The sequence below is a fragment of the Pelecanus crispus genome, chromosome 7 (assembly GCF_030463565.1).
Source record: "Pelecanus crispus isolate bPelCri1 chromosome 7, bPelCri1.pri, whole genome shotgun sequence".
NCBI lineage: Eukaryota > Metazoa > Chordata > Aves > Pelecaniformes > Pelecanidae > Pelecanus > Pelecanus crispus.
In genome coordinates, this window is record NC_134649.1 from 2,019,218 (window position 1) to 2,037,982 (window position 18,765).

Below are 18,765 nucleotides of genomic sequence, written 5' to 3' on the forward strand. Positions count from 1 at the left end.
TCGGTTCATTCCGGTCAATGTGCAAGCTCCTTTTCCAAAAGTTATTACATACTTACTGTAGTAGTGTCAATGAAGAGCTTGATATTTCAACTACTATTAGATGAACATACCATAGCTGAATTTAAACCTGTATTTCCTAACAGAGCATTCCATAAGTCTGTAGTGTTGATAACTCCTGTTCAAAATTCAATTTAAAAAAGGAAAAAAAAAAATTTAAAATGTTACCAACATCTTCAGCATTAACTGAAAGGCATAAAAACATGGTGAGGTATGAGAGCAATGGACTGCTCTGTTATGTCGAGACTTCACTTTTACCCAACTACCATATAAATTTCCAATTGTTCTTTCCCACCTCACTCCACAAAGTTTTAAAATTTGTAAAGCTACTGCCTCGGCAGCACAGTGGCACAGGCTTTCAGAGGTGCCTCTGTAAGTAACTACCTAAAGCATTGGGCTGCAAGTCGTTAAGTGGAGATGTGTATTGGCAACAAAATACTCTGCACGAGTTACACTGGGATTCTTTTCTTTTTGTTTATAAAAACCAAGAGATAACGAAGCAATTCTTTTAATCAAAAGAAATGACCAAAATCTCAGACATCGGATTCGACTACAGAAAAATGATGTGGCTTTTCCCCCTTGCCCCCCGACCAAGACCTGCATGAGAACTGAGGCTGCAGACTGAATCAGAAGAACACCCCCTCCCCCCCAAAAAAAAAAAAAAAAGAATAGAGAAAACCAACTCCATGTATACATATGTATTCTGCTGTCTGCAATTGATGTCGTCCCGGGATAGCACCACCACGAAAGATTTTACATAGCCTAGTGAAACTTCACAAATTCTTCCAGAGTTCTGGGGATCTGGTTTTGGTAGCTGATGTTATAGATCCGTACTGCTCGGGCAGCCAGGCACTTGAGACTCAGCTTCATTTGAGTTTTAAGGAGTATTTCAGACACCCCTGTTGTACTTTTATCAAGAGGGGTTTTCTTCTGCTTATTCGTCATGTCTGTATGAGCACCAGCCTCCACCAGGCTAATGATGATGGAATGCAACGTCAAGAAGTCGCTGATGGGCCTGTGGTATTGGACGATGATGTGGAGCGGACTGTTTCCTTCGTTGTCCACGGCGTTCACGTCAGCACCACAATCTAGCAGGAGCTTCGTGACGAGCGCGTTGGGAAAGCTGCAGACGTCGTTCGTGTGGAAGTCGTCAACCGGCGTACTGGAGTTGACAGCGTGATGCAGCAAACTGGAGCCATCCCGAGTTCTGGGATCGAGGTGAATCAGGTTATAAATCTGTTTGTTGATTCGCGACTGATCCTCTTCACTGCACTGGGTCTTGGTAGAGATGCAGACTAAGTAGAGAAAGGTAAAAATATTGCATTCGTAGTTGTCCATGGCTGTGTGGATGTCAGAGTCTTGGGTGGTTCGGATCCGGGACATGCCTTGCTCTATTTCCAAGACGCTGCACCTCAGAACGCTCTCGATGTCCTTGGCTTTAACAGGCTCGTTTAAGTGTATCATCTGAGAAAAGACTTGAGCAAACCTCAGGAGGTCCTTATGAGTGTTCCTGTTGCCTTTTTGCCTTAGATGCAACGCATGGAGCCACAGCTTGATACACTGTTCAAACTCCATGTTATCTGCATAAACAGCCCCCCGGTAAATAATGGGGTGAGAAACATCGATATTGTCCGAGCCCAGAATTCTTTCTCGCACAATGAGGCCTTCCATGTGAAGGGCATCTCTGTCCTGCCTAATAGACTCTAATTCCTGAGGAGTCCTGCATTCAGTCCTGTTTCCATAAGCTTCAATTTGCGGAAGAACTTCTTTTTCAATTATATTCTCGCTGTCCTGGTGCCTCTCCAGCATGGCTAAATATAAATAGTGGTAAGTCTTCATGATATCATAGTTTTCTCTGTCATTCGCAAACGAGGCACCCAGAAGTTCCAGCGCTTCAATCCGGCTTCTCCTATCACAGTCGGCATGAGCAAGCAGCAGCTCTACGACATCAGCCTTGCAGCTCTCGGCAGCGACTTTCAGCGGAGTCATCCCATGCCCGTTCACCATCATCGCCGCCTTCCACTTGACCAGCTCCCTCACTATTTCCAGGTGGCCGGCTTCGGCCGCGAAGTGCAACGCCGTGGCACCGCAGTGGGCTTTGGCGTTGGGATCGGCGTGCTGCTCGAGGAGGTACCTCACCACGTCCGTGTGGCCTTTGTAAGCCGCAATCATAAGGCAAGTGTTGTCGTACTTGTTGGCGATGCTGATGTTGGCGTTGTTTTCCACCAGGTATTTCACAATGTCCAGTCTGCCGTCGAAACACGCGGCCCTCAGGGGAGTCGAATTGGTCACTGTGGTGTGATTCACGTTGGCGCCATGACTCACCAGCAATTTGACTACTTCAAAGTGGCCGGCTCCCGCCGCGCACCAGAGAGCTGTGGCTCCATCAATGACAAAGCTAAAAACGTAAAGACAGAAACAAGGAGTTAAACTGACGCTCTTCCAAAAGCATCTTTCACAGGCAGCCGAGCAGCACGCCACAGGCACGTACGTACCCAGCCGTTAAAAGACATTTTATAGCCACCCTGGTTTTGTACTTGAAGGAACTTAACCGGGATAGCCAAGGTAAAAGAATGAGAGACTTATCAAGCACGCAGACCTCTCGAGGGAAGAAGCCTTGGAAGCTGAAACTTCAAAGCAGCCAGGGGATTTAGCCACATTTTGCACTAGTACTTCCCGGGCTGCTCTGAAGATCCTACCTGCAAGCTCCAGCCCTCAGCCTACGGAGGTCTTGGGAAGAATAGTTACAAGAATTACTGCTTCTTTGATACCTTGTGCCAGAAACTGACACATTAAAGAAAGAGAAAAAACTTAAAATCGGCATATCGACACAAAAACCCAAACTCAGACATGAATAACAGTACAGCTATGCTATACAACACACCAGGCCTGGTGGCAAAGCTGGCTGAAGAATTTCGTATCGCTTCACTTGTCCTCTCTCCCTGAGCTGCAAAATCGCCACCGCTTCCGCTGCACCGATACGTCTGGTTCGAGAGACCGTGCCGTAAACCAGACCAGCATCCAGTTACACAAATGGGACTCCGGGAATAAAAGAAAATGTGAAAAAGCAGTTGTTGTTCTGAGCTGGACCGTTTCAGAGATCTGCTTTACCTCATGGCCTCGTAGGCCACGATATCAATCAGCCTGCACTCGTAAATGAGGGGACAGCTAACTTTAGGAAAGCATCACAGTTCCTTAAGCTGTTTTCATTCCCAAATCCAGCACCTTGTGTAACTACAAAGATAAAGGCCCATTTCCTTTCCATTCCCCTGATTTCTGAAGCAGCGCTTGAACGTAGAAACAGGCAGTGTTGACACCGCGGCTAATACACATGCAAAGCGCATCCCAAATCACAGAGGAGGAACAAGTATCTTATTTCCATATGTCCAATCAGTCACGTTTCCCAAAGTTAAAAATATCGTAAGACGCCGACTGAGTTTTAGCAGCCATTTTTATCATTTTATGGTATTTTATCCCTGTAGCTCAACAGGAATAGTTGTGTGGCTGTTTGTAAATCCAACAGCCCCAGACAACACATCAGAGGCCATTTAAGAGCTCCGGCATGCAGAGATGTCTACATCTTTATTCACAGTAAGAAGTTCCTTCTTTTGTAAATAAGCACATTAAAATACTTCTCTATTAGAACAGGAGGAAAGGCAGGACCTAGGATTTGTTAATGAACACGAGGTAGTTTATTGGTGAGCTACAGGCAGATATTTACAAGTCACAAGCCCGGAGCCCAAACAAGCGGAGCTGCTGTGCCACCTTATCTCAAGAAGAACGACAATAACGCCGGGATCACATGTCTCCTCCTCCTCCTCTCTCTTCTCACCAGGCTGCGACTCCCACTGTGCCCATTGTGTCTCACACAACACCTCCTTTAATCTGCGCCAGGCTCTGGCAAGCAGATCACCATCCCATCAAGGCACAGCTTGAGAAAGGAGAAAATTCAGCAGCAGAGGGGGGCTGACAGCCCTTCCTATCGCTTCCTGTCAGCAGAGGCCCTTCCTTTAACTGAATTTGGGGCAGGCCTCACCCTTGGTATTCGCAACCAGTTTTTGCTTGTGAAAAACAGGGCTGGAAGAAAAGGGGAAGAAAGAAAAAACCCCCAAACCACACAGGGAAGATGGTTCCTCCCCCTTCGTTCTGCATGTAAGAACCAAGCCGGTCTTTCCCTGGGCCAGGTGGAGCTGCACAGGCAAAACTCCAGCTCATCAAGGAGCCAGATGAAAGATATCAGCGGGGACCCATTACGATCCCTCTCGCTCAGTATCTGATGCGAGCTCTCCTCTCCGCACAAGCTACATGCAAAACCTGAAGCTCTTCAAAAGACAAATCTACCTTCATAATTAGTCAGCCCGATGTTTAAGACGGACAGACGGGCAAGAATTTTACAGGCACTGTGGGAGATTTTACAAACAACGTTCCTCCTTCCTTCTGCCGTGGCAGCGCACCGCCCGTGGACCTGGACAGCGCTGCCAGGCTTCTCCCAAAACAGCGGCATCAGCGCCGCTGCCCCGGCTGGGGACGTGGAACCCCCTTCTTTCCCTGTCCTAAAGTATCACACTTCTCTCCTGGCCTCCTCGTGCATTGGCTCCCTGCAGCAAAGAAGGGATGTCCCTTGGGATGTCCGGGCCGGACACTGAAAAACCCTCAATTTGTGTACATAAAGGCCTGGCTCCCGGCGTGCAGGTACCACCCTACCCTGAGCCCACGGCTCCTGTCACCCGCCGCAGCGAGCAATCTCGCAGAAAAGGCTGTTTTGAGAGACCACGAGGCGACCTGCTCGCCGAGGGGAAACTCGACGCGGAGCTCTCTAGGCTGCGGCGAATATTATTCCGTCTACGGCTTCAGGCGGGAGACCTCAGAAGGGCAAAGGCATTCAGCAGCAGGCGGGGGATCTCAAACAGCAAAGGCATTCTGACGGCCGACGAAGCGCCTTTCCCAAGGCCGGCTCTACGTACCCGTCGAAGCGGACCGTGCCGGTCTGCTGGGTCTGCACGCGGTAGTGCTCGAGGAGCAGGCGGACCACCTTGGTGTGGCCGTTGCGGGCGGCGATGATGAGCGGGGTGGAGCGCTGCCCGCCGTGCTGGCTGACGTAGCCCAGCAGGTACTTGATGTCGCTCTCGGAGCGGTTGAGGAGCAGCGCGGCCAGGGTCAGCACTCGCCCCTCGCTCGCCGCCTTGTACACGTACCCGGCCAGGCCCTCCATCGCCGCCTCCTCCTCCTCCCGGCTGCGGCCCCGACGGCCGGGCCTGCCCCGCTCGGGCCTACCGGCCTGCCCCGCCGCCGGGGCGGCCTCTCCCTCCGCCTCCTCCTCCGTCCTGCCTCGCTGCCCGGCGGGGGGCACATGCGGCCCCCTCGGGGCCAGCCGCCCCCGGTGCCCGGCCAGCCCCCTCCGGGCCGCCGGCGAGGCGGGGCGGCCCCAGCGCCCACCGCCGCCTCACCCGCCCTGCGAGCCCCCGCCGCCCGCACCGGGCCCGCGGGCCATCCCCGCCGCCGCCCGAGCTGGCCCGGCCGCGGCGGCGGTGCCGCAGCGGGGACGGGGACGCGAAGCCGCCGGCCCGGCCCCACGGGGGGTGAAGGGGGCCCCGGGGAGCGGCCACGCACGGCCCGGGCCCGGCGCCGCTCCGCCTGCCGCAGAGGGCCGCGCCGCGCGCGGGGCGCCGCTACGGGTCGCCGGAAGGGCCCCGCCGGGCGCGCGACGCCGCCGCCGCCGCCGCCGCTCCGCCCCCGCCGCCGACTACCGGAAGCGAAACCGGAAGCGCCGCGCCCTTTCCCGCCCCCCCCCGGCAACCGGTGCCAGCGCACGGACGTTCCGGGTGGCCGGAGGCGCAGGACCCGGCGGGCGGCGGCGAGGCGGCTCCCTGCCCCCGGCACCCCGGGGCTGCTCGGCCGCCCGCCCCCGGGGCCGCCTGTCCCGCCGTCCGGCCGGGCGCTGCACGGCCTCCCCGGGCCCGCCCTCCTCGGGTGGCCTGGGCTGGGTCCGGTTGGGTTGGGTCGGGTTGGTTAGATCGGGTTGGGTTGGTTGGATGGGGTTGGCTTGGGTTGGGTTGGCTTCCGTTGGGCTGGGTTGGGTTGGGTCTGGTTCAGTTGGGCTGGGTTGGTTGGGTTGCGTTGGGTTGGGCCTGGTTTAGTTGGGCTGGGTTAGTTGGGTTGGCTTCAGTTGGGCTGTGTTGGGTTGGGTCTGATTCAGTTGGGCTGGGTTGGTTGGATTGGCTTGGCTTGGCTTCAGTTGGGCTGGATTGGGTTGAGTCTAGTTCACTTGGGCTGGGTTGGTTGGCTTGGCTTGGCTTCAGTTGGGCTGGATTGGGTTGGGTCTAGTTCACTTGGGCTGAGTTGGTTGGATTGGCTTGGCTTCAGTTGGGCTGGATTAGGTTGGGTCTGATTCAGTTGGGCTGGTTGGTTGGATTGGATTGGCTTCATTTGGGCTGGATTGGGTTGGGTCTGGTTCAGTTGGGCTGGGTTGGTTGGATTGGGTTGGGTTAGGTTGGGTTGGCTTCAGCTGCGCTGGGTTGGTTGCATTGGGTTGGGTTAAGTTGGGTTGGCTTTAGCTGTGCTGGGTTGGGTTGGGTCTGGTCCAGTTGGGCTGGGTTGGTCGGATTGGGTTGGGCTGGCTTCAGTTGGGCTGGGTTGGGTCTGGTTCAGTCGAGCTGGGTTGGTTGGGTTGGCTTCAGTTGGGCTGCGTTGGGTCTGGTTCAGTTGGGTTGGGTGGGTTTAGGTTGGGTTGGCTTCAGCTGGGTGGGGTTGGTTGGGTTGAGTCTGGTTCAGCTGAATTGGGTCTGGTTCAGTTGGGTTGGGTAGGGTTGGGTTGACTTGAGTTGGGTTTGGTTTTGTTTGGTTCAGTTTGTTGTTTTTTTTAAAGAAGGGACCAGCAGTTTTCATCACCTCAGCCATGACTCCACCCCAACAAGCCTGTCGTGCCCAGTCTTGGTGCATGCAGGAGCTTCGTCCTTGGTTTCCAGGATGCCATTACCAGCCTTGCTGCATGCGTATCAGCTTAACCGAGAGCTAAACGCAACCCACCTGCTTGGCCGCCTCTCCTTTCCTCTGTACAGATCATCTCCCAGGGACCTTCAGGAGGTGCCCCACGCTGTGACCAGTTAACATGAGACCGATAAAGGCCACGGTAAGTAACGTGATACACAACCTGTGCTGCTGTCCGTTGCGTGCCATTGTTTTCAAGGGGATACGGTATCAGCCGTGTTAATAATTAATGTAAAAACCTGCAACTGGAGCTGCTGCTCTTTGTGGAAAGTTTCGTGCAGGCCGGGCCGTGCATTATGTATGGGAGCAGTGGCCTGGCTGCGCGGCCAGCATGGCCAAAGGAGCCCCGGAGAGGCGAGAGGGAAGTGAGTCAGGCTGCGGTCAGCTCTACGGTGTTCAGTCAAGGAGGATCAGCTTTTAACAGCCACGTATGCATGTAAGGTACAGTACGACAAGCAGGGTTCGCGGTAAGTTTAAGTGGAACCCGTCTCCATTACCTCAACGACCTCCTCTGCTTTTCAAGGATTTTTTTTTGCCAACAAAAGCTGCGGACGCCACTCGTGTTGCCTCATGGGTTAGTATGAATGGCACGGAGAAGGTCCATGAGGAATCACCAATGCTGCCACCGTCACTCCTGGGAGAGACCGAGGTCTCTGTTTTGCAGCTTCTTGGAGCCTCATCGACTTCGGTGTGTCCAGCTCATGGTGGTCTGGACCACGATTCCGCAGCGGAAAGCTCCGGCGCAGCTTCAAGTGATCATCCCCAGTTACCATCTCAACAACATAGATGTGCACAGCCGCAGAGAGACACGAACGTCTCGGCGTAGTTACAGCAGAGCTCCCAGCTCAGTGCCGATCCTGATGGTGCCTGAGCACGTGTAAGGCCCTGAGCTCCATCGTGCTCAGCGTCAGAGTCCTCCAGCTGCCTAGGAGCAGGGGCAGAAGCCGAAGGGTTTCAGTACGCCAAACCATTTTTTGCCATTAAATGCCCGTTTCCCCTGACCAGCAGCACATCTTAAGCTGTGTCTCCACTTGAGGAGCTCTGCCTGTTTCAAACGCAGATGCATCTCCCGATTTACACCCTAAACTACAAGTCCCAGGGGGTGGGAATTAAGTCTCAAGGGGTGCAAATCCTTCCCTGCCTTCCACTTTTACTGCCTGTGAATCGTCCCGACCTGATGGCATTTATCTGGTCAAAATGGGGGAGAGGGAACAGAGCACAGCATCCGTGTCTCCTGACTTATCAGAGCAACAACAACCGTTTGCTTTACGCCGTGCGGGTGCAGAACCCAAGTTATTTCGTTCCCGGCTAACGGAGGCGAGACCTGGCACACGTAGCGATCCGCTCGTGGCGATAAGCGAAATCTGAGGCAGAGCCACGCTGTGCTCCACCACCTTATTTCCATTAAACCTCGGGCTTACGCCGAGACAGTGATTGCATGGGACGGTCTGTATTTTCCGTGTCGTTCTCCGCCAGCCTTTTCCCACCTCTGCGTCTCATTTGCTTGGCTGGGTGAGCGCTGGTGTGGCGTGGCTGTGCATCGGGCCAGGAGCTGCTCATCTGACGAGCAATTAAGGAGTTAAATGTCGCCTTGCTCCTTTGCCTCTCTTTTAAAAACAGCAACAGATTTGTGCTTTGGAGAGGGAAGGCAAATCAAATGCGCTGCCTGGGTTTTGAACGGGGAGAGCACGGCGAGGGGAAGGCTGAGCTGGGCTGAACTGGGTTGGGCTGGGCTGAACTGGGCTGAACCGGGCTGAACTGGGCTGGGCTGAACTGGGCTGGGCTGAACCGGGCTGAACTGGGCTGGGCTGAACTGGGCTGGGCTGAACCGGGCTGGGCTGAGCTGGGCTGAACCATGCTGAACTGGGCTGGGCTGGGCTGAACCGGGCTGAACTGGGCTGGGCTGAACTGGGCTGGGCTGAACCGGGCTGGGCTGAACTGGGCTGGGCTGAACCGGGCTGGGCTGAGCTGGGCTGAACCATGCTGAACTGGGCTGGGCTGGGCTGAACCGGGCTGAACTGGGCTGGGCTGAACCGGGCTGGGCTGAACCGGGCTGGGCTGAACCGGGCTGAACTGGGCTGGGCTGGGCTGAACCGGGCTGAACTGGGCTGGGCTGAACCAGGCTGGGCTGAACAGGTTTGGGCTGAGCTGGGCTGGGCTGAGCTGAGCTGAACTGGGCTCGGCTGAGCTGAACTGGGCTGGGCTGGGCTGAACTGGGCTGGCCTGAGCTGAGCTGGGCTGGCCTGAGCTGGCCTGAGCTGAACTGGGCTGAGCTGGGCTGTGCTGGGCTGAGCTGCACTGGGCTGGCCTGAGCTGAACTGGGCTGGGCTGAGCTGAACTGAACTGGGCTGAGCTGAACTGAGCTGGACTGAACTGGGCTGAGCTGAACTGGGCTGGGCTGAGCTGGGCTGAACTGGGCTGGGCTGGGCTGGGCTGGGCTGAACTGGGCTGAGCTGGGCTGGGCTGAACTGGGCTGAACTGAGCTGAGCTGAACTGGGCTGAGCTGAACTGGGCTGGCCTGAGCTGAACTGGGCTGAACTGGGCTGAACTGGGCTGGGCTGAGCTGAACTGAGCTGGGCTGAGCTGAACTGGGCTGGGCTGAGCTGAACTGGGCTGGGCTGAACTGGGCTGAGCTGAACTGGGCTGGGCTGGGCTGGGCCGAGCCGAGCCGAGCCGAGCCAGGCCCGCCCGTTCCGTCCCGTCCCGTCCCGCCCCCGCCGGGGCGGTCCCGGGCCCCGGCCGCGCAGCCGCCGCTCATCCCCCGGCGCCGAGGCGGGGCCCGGGCGGAGCCTGGCCGGGAGGAGCGGGGCCGAGCGGGGCCGAGAGCAGCGGGGCCGGGCCGGGCCGGGCCGATGCAGGGCGCGGTGCGGCGGCGGCCGTTCCCGGCGGCGGCCCCGGGCTCCCCCCAGCCCGCCGGGCCGCTCTACCCGGGCAGGTGAGCGGCGGGGGGGCACGGGAACCCCCTTTGCCCCTTCCCCGGGGGTCCCCAGCCCACCCAGGCCCCCCCGGCTCCTCCTGCCCCAAGCCCCCCCGGCATCATCCCACCCCCCCACACCTCCCCCCGGGCCCCCCAGCCCCATCCCGGCTACCAGCACCCCATCCCGGCTACCAGCACCCCATCCTGGCTACCAGCACCCCATCCCGGGTGTCCCAGAGGGTCGGGGTCCCCCAGCTTCGTGTAGGGTTCCCCAGCTCGGCACCGCAGCCTCGTCCAGGGCATCCTGGTTTACCTGGGTTATCCCAGCTGGTCCAGGAACCCCAGCTGGTCCAGGGTTTGACAGCTTCTTCCAGGAAGCCGCGGCTGTCCCGGCTCATCCAGGGCACGCCGGCTCGTCCAGGGTCCCACCATCCTCCTCCTCCATCCATCGGGTCTGGACCATGGGCTTGGGTAGCGCAAGCTCGTGGCTGATGCGGCTGGCGCCGTTCGGGTCTCGGCGCCGCAGGAGAGCGGTTCGTCCGCTGTTCCTGTCGGGAGGGGAAGGTCCGGTGGTGCTGGGGGGTTATTTATTTGGTGGAAAGACTTCAGCGGGGTTGGATCGGGCCGTGCTCTGCAGAGGCAGAAGAGGAGGATGGTCAGAGCGGAAGCTGAAGGTGATGGTGCACCCAGAGCGTCCCTGTGCTCGAGTACCGCCAGGCATCCGTGCATCTTTGGCGTTCAGCAGAAGTGCCACAGGAGTTGAATTTTTGCTTTGTCATGCAAAAGTTAAAAATAGTTGCACTTAATTCAGCACTTAAGCTTTTCATCCTGCTTTTGTGCTCACTTCTCGGCCAGGAAGAGCCTTCTTACGGGGATGTGCCAGGTTTTATTAACAACGCTTTGCCCTTCTGTACTGCCGCCTCCTCTCTTCGGCCTCTCAACTTTGTTGTTATTCCACAGATCCCAAAGCCCGGAGCCGCGCCGGCAGCCAGGGAAGCACAGGTTTTGGGTAGGGATGCAGACCTGGAGTCTGCTCAGAACCCTGTTCCGTGACTTCAGGCTGACACTGTCACTTCTGTCACCTCTAGGCATGGGGCGGTGAAGAACGAGGACACCTTCAAGACCTCCCCGTTTCATTTTGATCTGTGGTTCTACTTCACTCTGCAGAACTGGGTGCTGGACTTCGGGCGCCCCATCGCGATGGTGAGTGTGGCAGAGGCAGGCCCGCTGCTTTGCTTGCGCTCAACTTCTTTAGGGTGGGGGACAGGGTGGCAGAGCCGTGGCGGTCCCCCGTAGACCCGTGGGCTGTTTTCTACCCCAGAGCGATGCCCTTGAGGAGCTGTCCTTGAGGCGAGGACCGCTGCGACGTACTGGTGTGAGTAACTGCTACCAAGCGTGTTGCTCCAGTCACGGGGATGGTATCCATGTCGTCTATCCCACATCTTTACGTTTTCATAACAAAAGTTACCTGGAGAGATTCCTACCGCTCTTCCCCATGCCTTGCCTGTATCTCCAGAGCTTGGCACTCCTGCTCTCTAAATGGTGAAGGGCAGAAGTGGCCATTACCCTCAAACGTAATTTTTTACTGCTGGCATCTGCACGTGGCAGAGAGTTAACAGAGATCCGCTGCTGCAGGACTCCCGAACGCCTTGCTCGCTCGCTTGGCCACACAACTTCACGGCATCGGCTTCGGGCAGCGCTGCAGGAGTTGAACGGCCGAGACGTAAATACGCCGTGCGTTTAGCACCCGCTTCCAGATTGCGCTTTTAGGGATGCTTTACCGCAAGAAGAGCTGCCCAACCTCGTTACTAACAGCTACGGGAAATCAAGCTGGCAATTAGCAAGCAGCGGCAGTCCAAAGCAAAGATTTTCTCTCTCCCCGTCTTTCAGCCCATGACGGGGCTGTGATCGCGAGCTGGGTGGTGAGGCTATACTGATGTGCTTTTTTCTCCCCCCTCCTCAGATAATCCTACCTTTGGAGTGGTTTCCTCTAAACAAACCAAGTGCTGGAGATTATTTCCACATGGCTTACAATGTTATCACACCATTTCTTCTGCTAAAGGTAAACCTTGAGGTGCAGGTGTTACTTTTTTTCTTAATATTACCAGGGCAAACAATACAGTTTTGTAAAGGCTAAGAGTTCCATAGAATCATCAAATCGTTTAGGTTGGAAAAGACCTTTAAGATCATCCAGGCCAACCATTAACCTAACATTACCAAGTCCACTACTAAACCAATTAAGGGGGGAGTAATAATTTCATGTTTCCTGGCTTGGTGGCTGGATTATTTTTTAATGAAAGTAAAACTAGGAATCATTAAGGTTGGAAAGGATCTCTAAGATCATCAGTCCAACCATCAACCCAACACCCCCATGCCCACTAAACCATGTCCCAGAGTGCCACCTCTGCCCGAACCCCTCCAGGGATGGGGACTCCCCCACCTCTCTGGGCAGCCTGTTCCAGTGCTTGGCCACTCTTTCCATGAAGAAATTTTTCCTAATATCCAATCTAAACTTGTTGAACAAACGTTGGTTATTCGCAAACTCCTGCAAGCGAGCCGGCCCCACCGTACGTTAGAGGTTTGCCACTCCAGGAGGAGTTTGTGGTGCCACCTTTTAAAGAGCAGGGCAGTGAGCGTCTTAATCCAACTCAATTTCCTGCATATACAAAGCAAATCGCATCCCCTGGGAAGTCTGGATTCAGGAGGGGTCAGAGCCCTTCGCCCTGGCTGAGCCAAAGCGTATTTTTAAGACAACATCCATCCATGACTTAAAAGACCTTATGAGGCAGCTGGAACTATAGTAGATTTTCTAAATTGTTCAGAGCTTAATTACATTTGCTCTTCGACAGTAGAATTGTATCTTCAGCTTGAATTTATCTTGCTTCAGCTGCCAGCCACTGGATCATGTAAACCATTTATGAGGTTAAAGACTGTCGTATCATTAGAAACCTTCTTATATTAAACACTTAGCAGCCAGAAGAAAGCAATTATAAATATATTTTAACCTCCATTAGCTAGAAATTGAATTATTTCCTAAGATGTAAATGATTCTCTCTCTCCTGAGTCTGTCTGGGAGATTTTAAAATGCCACTGTGGCCAAAAAGGAATATTCAGGATCTGGTCCTTTGGGGGACGTGAAAGCTCTGAAGCTCGGTCTGACCCGTCACAGTCTGACACGGCCGATTTCTGCAGGCTGGGTCCTCATCAGGTTAAAATTTGCTGTCTTGGACTTCCCTGGCAGCACAGCATGAAGGGTTGGTCCACAGAAAAAAATCCATTTGTTATTCAGGGTGCATTTCTTTTGCCCAGTGTCCCCTCGAAGGCCGTGTCCCACTGTCCTTTTCCATCAGACGAGAGCTCTCCTGGACTTTTCGCTCTACTCGTCCTCGCTGACTCCTCTGACGTTCATACAGCAGTTACAGAGAAAGGGAAAGTTAAGCCTCAAAATTAAACACAAATAAGGAGCTTTTCGCTGTTTATGAAGGGCTGCAAAGCTGATTTGGCAACAGGGAGGCGGCGGTGGCCTCAGCTGATCCTGGGGCTGGGCTGATGCGTGTCCCCCCCGACCCGCGGTTCCCGAGGCCGGCTCGGCATCGCTTCCAAAGCCTGAACCCCTTGAGCTGGGATTTACGTCTTTCGAGGTCTTCCCTGCTTTGCCGGCTGAGTGGGGAGCTCCTTCCCGGGGAGCAGCTCCTGCTCCGCGTCCCCAGCCGGGCTTGCAAGGGCTCAGCCCAGGGTGCAAGCAGCAGGCTCCCCGCCAGCCTGACGTGCCTGCCTCCGCCCAGACCCAGGCAGACCGGGAGATGGCACGGGGAGAGCTCCTCACCAAAGCCGGCGTTCAAAAGGTCGCCTCAACCGGTTGTGCTGGTACTTAGGGATTTCTAGATAGGGGTTTAAATGCAGCTTCCTCCTTACAAGCAAGTACAGAGGGAGGCGAGTCTGATTCCACTAGGAAGAAAGGAAAAAAAAAAAAAAAAGAAGAAAACCCAACAAGAGCCTTTTGAAAATCATCCAGCGGAGAATTCTAAAGGAGCAAGTGTCTCTTAGCACTGGAGAGCTCAGCTGGAGAGCTGCTGGAGGCTCTCGCTGCCACTGGAGGGCACAGACAGCCTGCCAGAGCCGGCTAGGGAAAGCAGCTGCCTTTTTACTTCTCATTAATGGGTTTTGATCGCATCTGGTGAAGAAACTGCTTTGAGTACTCTTTTAGAAGTACTGGGTCACTGATTCAGTCTAAGCATTGACTCAGGTTAAGGATGCTGCTTTGCAGAAAGGTTTAGCAAGGGCAAAAACCACGCGGTGTTTATTGTTGCAAACAGCGATAAAGCCTGTACTCGAACCTGAAAGCCACGCAGGCTGGTGGAAACGTGTCTGAGATGTGCTTAGGCAAAGAGCTGCAATCGGGGCAGTTCGTTCTGGTGCGGTCGCACCGCTTTCCCTGGGGGACAACTGCTTTCCCCGGCCGCGGCAGGCAGCAGCTCACAGCCGCTACGGCAGCACAACCTGCAGCTTTCTGCAAGCCCCTGCTTGGGTGTAGATGATTTCTGCAAAGCACCGTGAAGTCAGGGAGGGCAGAAGTTGTCGCGTGTCTCTGCCGGTACCTCCTTGCTGTTCAACACGTCTCTCTGGTTTTAGCTCATCGAGAGATCCCCCAAGACCTTACCGAGATCAATGGTCTACGTCAGCATCATCATGTTTGTCATGGGAGCCAGCATCCACTTGGTCGGAGACTCCGTAAACCATCGCCTGATTTTCAGCGGCTACCAGCACCATCTGTCTGTAAGAGAGAATCCCATCATCAAGAACCTGAAGCCAGAGACACTGGTAAAGAGGCTGTGTTTTATGCAAGCGCTTAAAAAAAAAGTATATTAATGGCTGTGTTTTATACAAGCACTTAAAAAAAAAGCATATTAATTGCTTATTTAATAGCATCCTGTTCCCCCTGCCCTTTTAAATCTCTTTTCATTGCGTTGCAGATTGATTCCTTTGAGCTGCTGTACTACTACGATGAATATTTAGGTCATTCGATGTGGTAAGCAATTTACAGTCTATCTAGAGGCCTCGGAACATAATACAAGGAAGGGCAGATCTGATCTGATCGTAGCTTAATACGTAAAAAAAAAATAAAACGCAGCGGATGAGAGCTCGCTGGGGATAACATTCTCATAGCCAGTGTGAGGACAGTGGGTCTCTCCCTTGGAACATGCCCGTTCCCCCTAGTTTTGTCTCCGTCTGGGTGATATTTCTGGGACGTGGCAGCTGTTTGACAGCCGTAGGGGCCAGAGGAACGGCTCATCTGTCCTCGGCCACCTCCCACGGGGCGCCCGGGTGAAGAGAGAAGTTACAGCGTGGGTCTGGGGGCCCCGCAGGCTCCTTGGCTGTCACCACCCACGTTTTTGCTCCTCTGGAAGCTGACCCCAACCCAACCCGGCTCTGCCCGGCCTCTCTAGCCCTTTGCTCGCTCCCCTCCTTTGCCGTGCAGCCGTTCAGCGACTCCCCGGTGAGAGGGACGGCTTGCTCGCGTAGCCAGACCAGTGCAGCCCAGTAACAGAGCCCGTTTGGGCAGGGTGGTCCAGGGAGCTCAGTTAGGGGCCGATTTCAGCGCCAGCACCCCAAGCTGACCCTAGAAGTGCCTGTTGCAGCGGGACGGCGTGCTCCTGCCCGCCTGAGCAGCACCCGGTGCTGCCGACGTGTCCTGTGTCCTGCCAGCGCCGAAGACCCCAGAAAGGACTGTCCAGCCCTTATCTGCTGCCAGATAAGCCTGAAACCTCTCCGAGCGCGGAGGGAAATTTCTCCCCCATCAGGCTTTCCCGGTTTATTTGCTGTTCCTCGAGTGCTGCGGCGCAAGCAAATCCCGTTCTTTTAAAATGAACTGGGATAATGAAATGAAATGAATTATTTTTAAAATGAAAAAAAAATAAAAGGGCTCTGTTAGGTTGTTGAAATCCCGGTCCACGTCCTGCTTTCCCGCAGTTCAGCTTTTAACACAACACAGCGCTCTTAAACAGCCTCCTAGAGCCTGGGAGCGTGACAAATTCGATGAGCGCTTGAGCCCGGCGTTTGACCTCATCAGCAAACTCGGGCTTTTCCTGCGAGAGCCCCAGAAGCCTCGTTAGCTGCAGGAGCACTGGGTGCAGCCAGGACGTACAGCAGCCCGGCACCCCCAGCCCTTCGGCTGTCGTACGGACGCAGCGGCAATCTCGCAGCAAGAGCTGTGGTGCTGGCAGAGGGGCAATGCCCTGCCTGGCACCGCGGGACCCCACGGAGCGGGACCCCACGCCCCACTGCTTCACCCGCCCCCGCTTCCGCTCTTTCACCAGATTCACTCACAGGCTCAGCATAGGAAGCGCCTCAGTGCGTGGTTTAGATTTGGGGGTGTGGGGGGGGTTTAAATGCTTCCCAGGGCCACACCGGCGAGCGGCGCGTTGTTTCTGCTTGCAGGTACATCCCTTTTTTCCTGATACTGTTTATATATTTCACCGGCTGCTTCACCCCTGTTGAAGAGGAGAGCAGGATGCCAGTGCCCGCCCTGCTGCTGATGGGGCCCAGCAGCCTTTATTACTGGTAAGCGGCTTCTGCCCGCTCGGGGTGGGCGAGGGACGACGAGGGAGTACCGCAGGCAGCCCGGCAGCGTGCAGGCAGGGGCTCTCCATTCCCCAAGGCAGAACTTCCAGCTTCTGCTCTGCAGGTCCGGAAAAAAAAAAAAATCAAATCTGGTTGAAATTTGCAGCCGCTTTGCAAGTTGGGACAACTTCAGGGTCGCTCCCGTCCCTGCTTGGGGTGTTCCCTCAGCCGCACGGTCGGTCGTGTTGCTGTTGCTGTAGCTCCAGCGTCCAGCCTCCGCAGTGCTTGCCGGCTGCCCCGCTTCAGAGGCTGCCGTTCGCCGCGCTGTTACAGTTCCCCGATGATTTTGGGGCGGTCGCCCGGTGCCTGCAGCGCATCTCCGTGGTCTGGGGTTGTTGGTGGCAATAGGGATGCTCCCACCCGTTGGCCAGGGATTTTAGAGCGAGCCCAGGCCACCTGGGTGATGCTCAGATGCTGCCTCCTCGGCTCGCCCTGTGGGTCCAAATCGCCTTTTGAGAGAGGCCGTATTTATTTCCCATTTTCATTAGCCTCATCTTCCCAAACGGTTTCCCCGATGGCAGCCAAACAACTTTTCATTCATCTTCAGAGATGATGTTCTCTCTTGCCCGTGGCTTTGCCCCCTGCTGAGACTTTTTATACAGTAAATTAATTTTTGATAGTCAAAATCATCAGGAAGATGTGGTCAGTTCCCAGTCACCCCATTGCACTTCCTTTTAAAGATACCGGCGTGACTCTCCGCAGCTCGCGTGCTAGCCATTGAAGAACCAGGGAGCGTAATTCCTCCTTCCCCCCGCTAACACCCGTTCAGGACTGGCCGCTGCCAGGCGCAGCGCAGGGGGAGCAGTGGATTTTTGGACTAAACGAGCACAACATCCTCGAGCTGCAGCCAGCGCCTGGCTTCGGTTCTGCCTTTAAGCATCGCATGCACAAACTGAGCCCCGCACCTTTCAAATCCCGTACTGGGCGCGCGTTTCTTTACCCGGTCTCCTAATGAAGCCCGTAGCTCTGTTGTTAAATTACTGATGAGAAACGTGAAATTGCAGCGTAAAAGCTGGCAGGAGAAAGCAGCGCAGCTCTGTCTGGATGTAGAGCAGGGAGAAGGGCGAGACGCTGACCCCAGGTAAAGCTGGAAGCGCCGGTGCTTTCTCCCGGCGGCACTAACGGGTGTTTTTGCTTTGTAGGTACCTCGTGACGGAGGGTCAGATTTTCATCCTCTACATTTTCACTTTCTTTGCCATGATGGCTTTAGTGATGCACCAGAAACGCAAAGGACTCGTCCTGGACAGCAATGGGCTTTTTCTCTTCTACTCCTTCATCATCACACTGGTCCTCATCGCTGTTTGGGTGGTTTGGCTGTGGAATGACAAAATTCTCAGGAAGAAGTACCCTGGCGTGATCTATATCCCCGAGCCGTGGGCGTTTTACACCCTGCACATGAACAACCTCCATGCAGCAAAGGAAAGTTTATAAGTTTTGATATTTTAGAGCGATTTGAAGAAAAGAAAAAAAAAAAAAATCTAGTTTTTCTAATGTAGATGTATTTCAAATAAATTCCTGACCAACATTAGCTGCAAGACGTATCGTATGTTAACTAGACCTAGCTAGGGAGGGGGTGTTTCAACAAAAGGGAAAAAATAATCTTTGCGACTTAACGCTTCGCAGCCAGGGCCGTGGCAGGCGCGTCCTCCTGGCTTTGCCAGCCCTCACGATCACACAACCCGGCTCCACGCTGGACTTTTTCAGGTGCTTACGGGACAGCACCAAATCCCTCCCGTCCCGGAGCAGGGGCGCAGCATCCCAGCCTCACCGCGGTCCTCGCTGCCGGCGAACCCCCGGTGCCACCATCGCCGCCCCGCAGAGCACCCCCGCCTTTAGCGGGAGCGGTTTGCCGGGAAATCAAGAGCGTTCTCGCCCTCCCGGTGTCTTGGCACGGAGAGATGTATCCGCTCCTCCCACGCTGCTCCCAGCCGAGTAAACATGCCGGGAAGGGGCTGAGCCGCCCCACCTCGCATCTGCACGGCGGCTCCGCTCGGCCGTGCCTCCCCGGGGAGCCCCCCAGGGTCCCGGCCATCGGCGTCAGGGTGATGAGCGCAGGGTGCAGGCAGGACCTGGCCGGCGGCAGAGGCAGAAGGGCCGATTCCCTGCGAACGCAACCCGAAAAGAGCAGCGGGCAGGGGCTGAGCTCCAGCATCGGCCCCGCTCGCGTGGGGTCTGCTCCCGCT

General features: G+C 55.3%; 2 protein-coding genes across 2 annotated transcripts; one reads left to right on the forward strand and one right to left on the reverse strand.

Annotated features, from left to right (window-relative positions):
- Positions 1-707: 707 nt before the first annotated feature.
- Positions 708-5,269, reverse strand: FEM1B (fem-1 homolog B). Its single transcript, XM_075714371.1, has 2 exons — positions 5,022-5,269; positions 708-2,455 (listed from the first exon to the last, which is right to left on the reverse strand). Exons 1-2 carry the CDS (start codon positions 5,267-5,269, stop codon positions 820-822), a joined length of 1,884 nt encoding a protein of 627 aa, XP_075570486.1. The 3' UTR covers positions 708-819.
- A 4,627-nt stretch (positions 5,270-9,896) lies between these two features.
- Positions 9,897-18,013, forward strand: CLN6 (CLN6 transmembrane ER protein). Its single transcript, XM_075713813.1, has 7 exons — positions 9,897-9,979; positions 11,050-11,164; positions 11,925-12,023; positions 14,594-14,782; positions 14,935-14,990; positions 16,400-16,522; positions 17,725-18,013. The coding sequence occupies exons 1-7, from the start codon at positions 9,897-9,899 to the stop codon at positions 18,011-18,013; spliced, it is 954 nt and encodes a 317-aa protein (XP_075569928.1).
- The last annotated feature ends 752 nt before the right edge of the window (positions 18,014-18,765 follow it).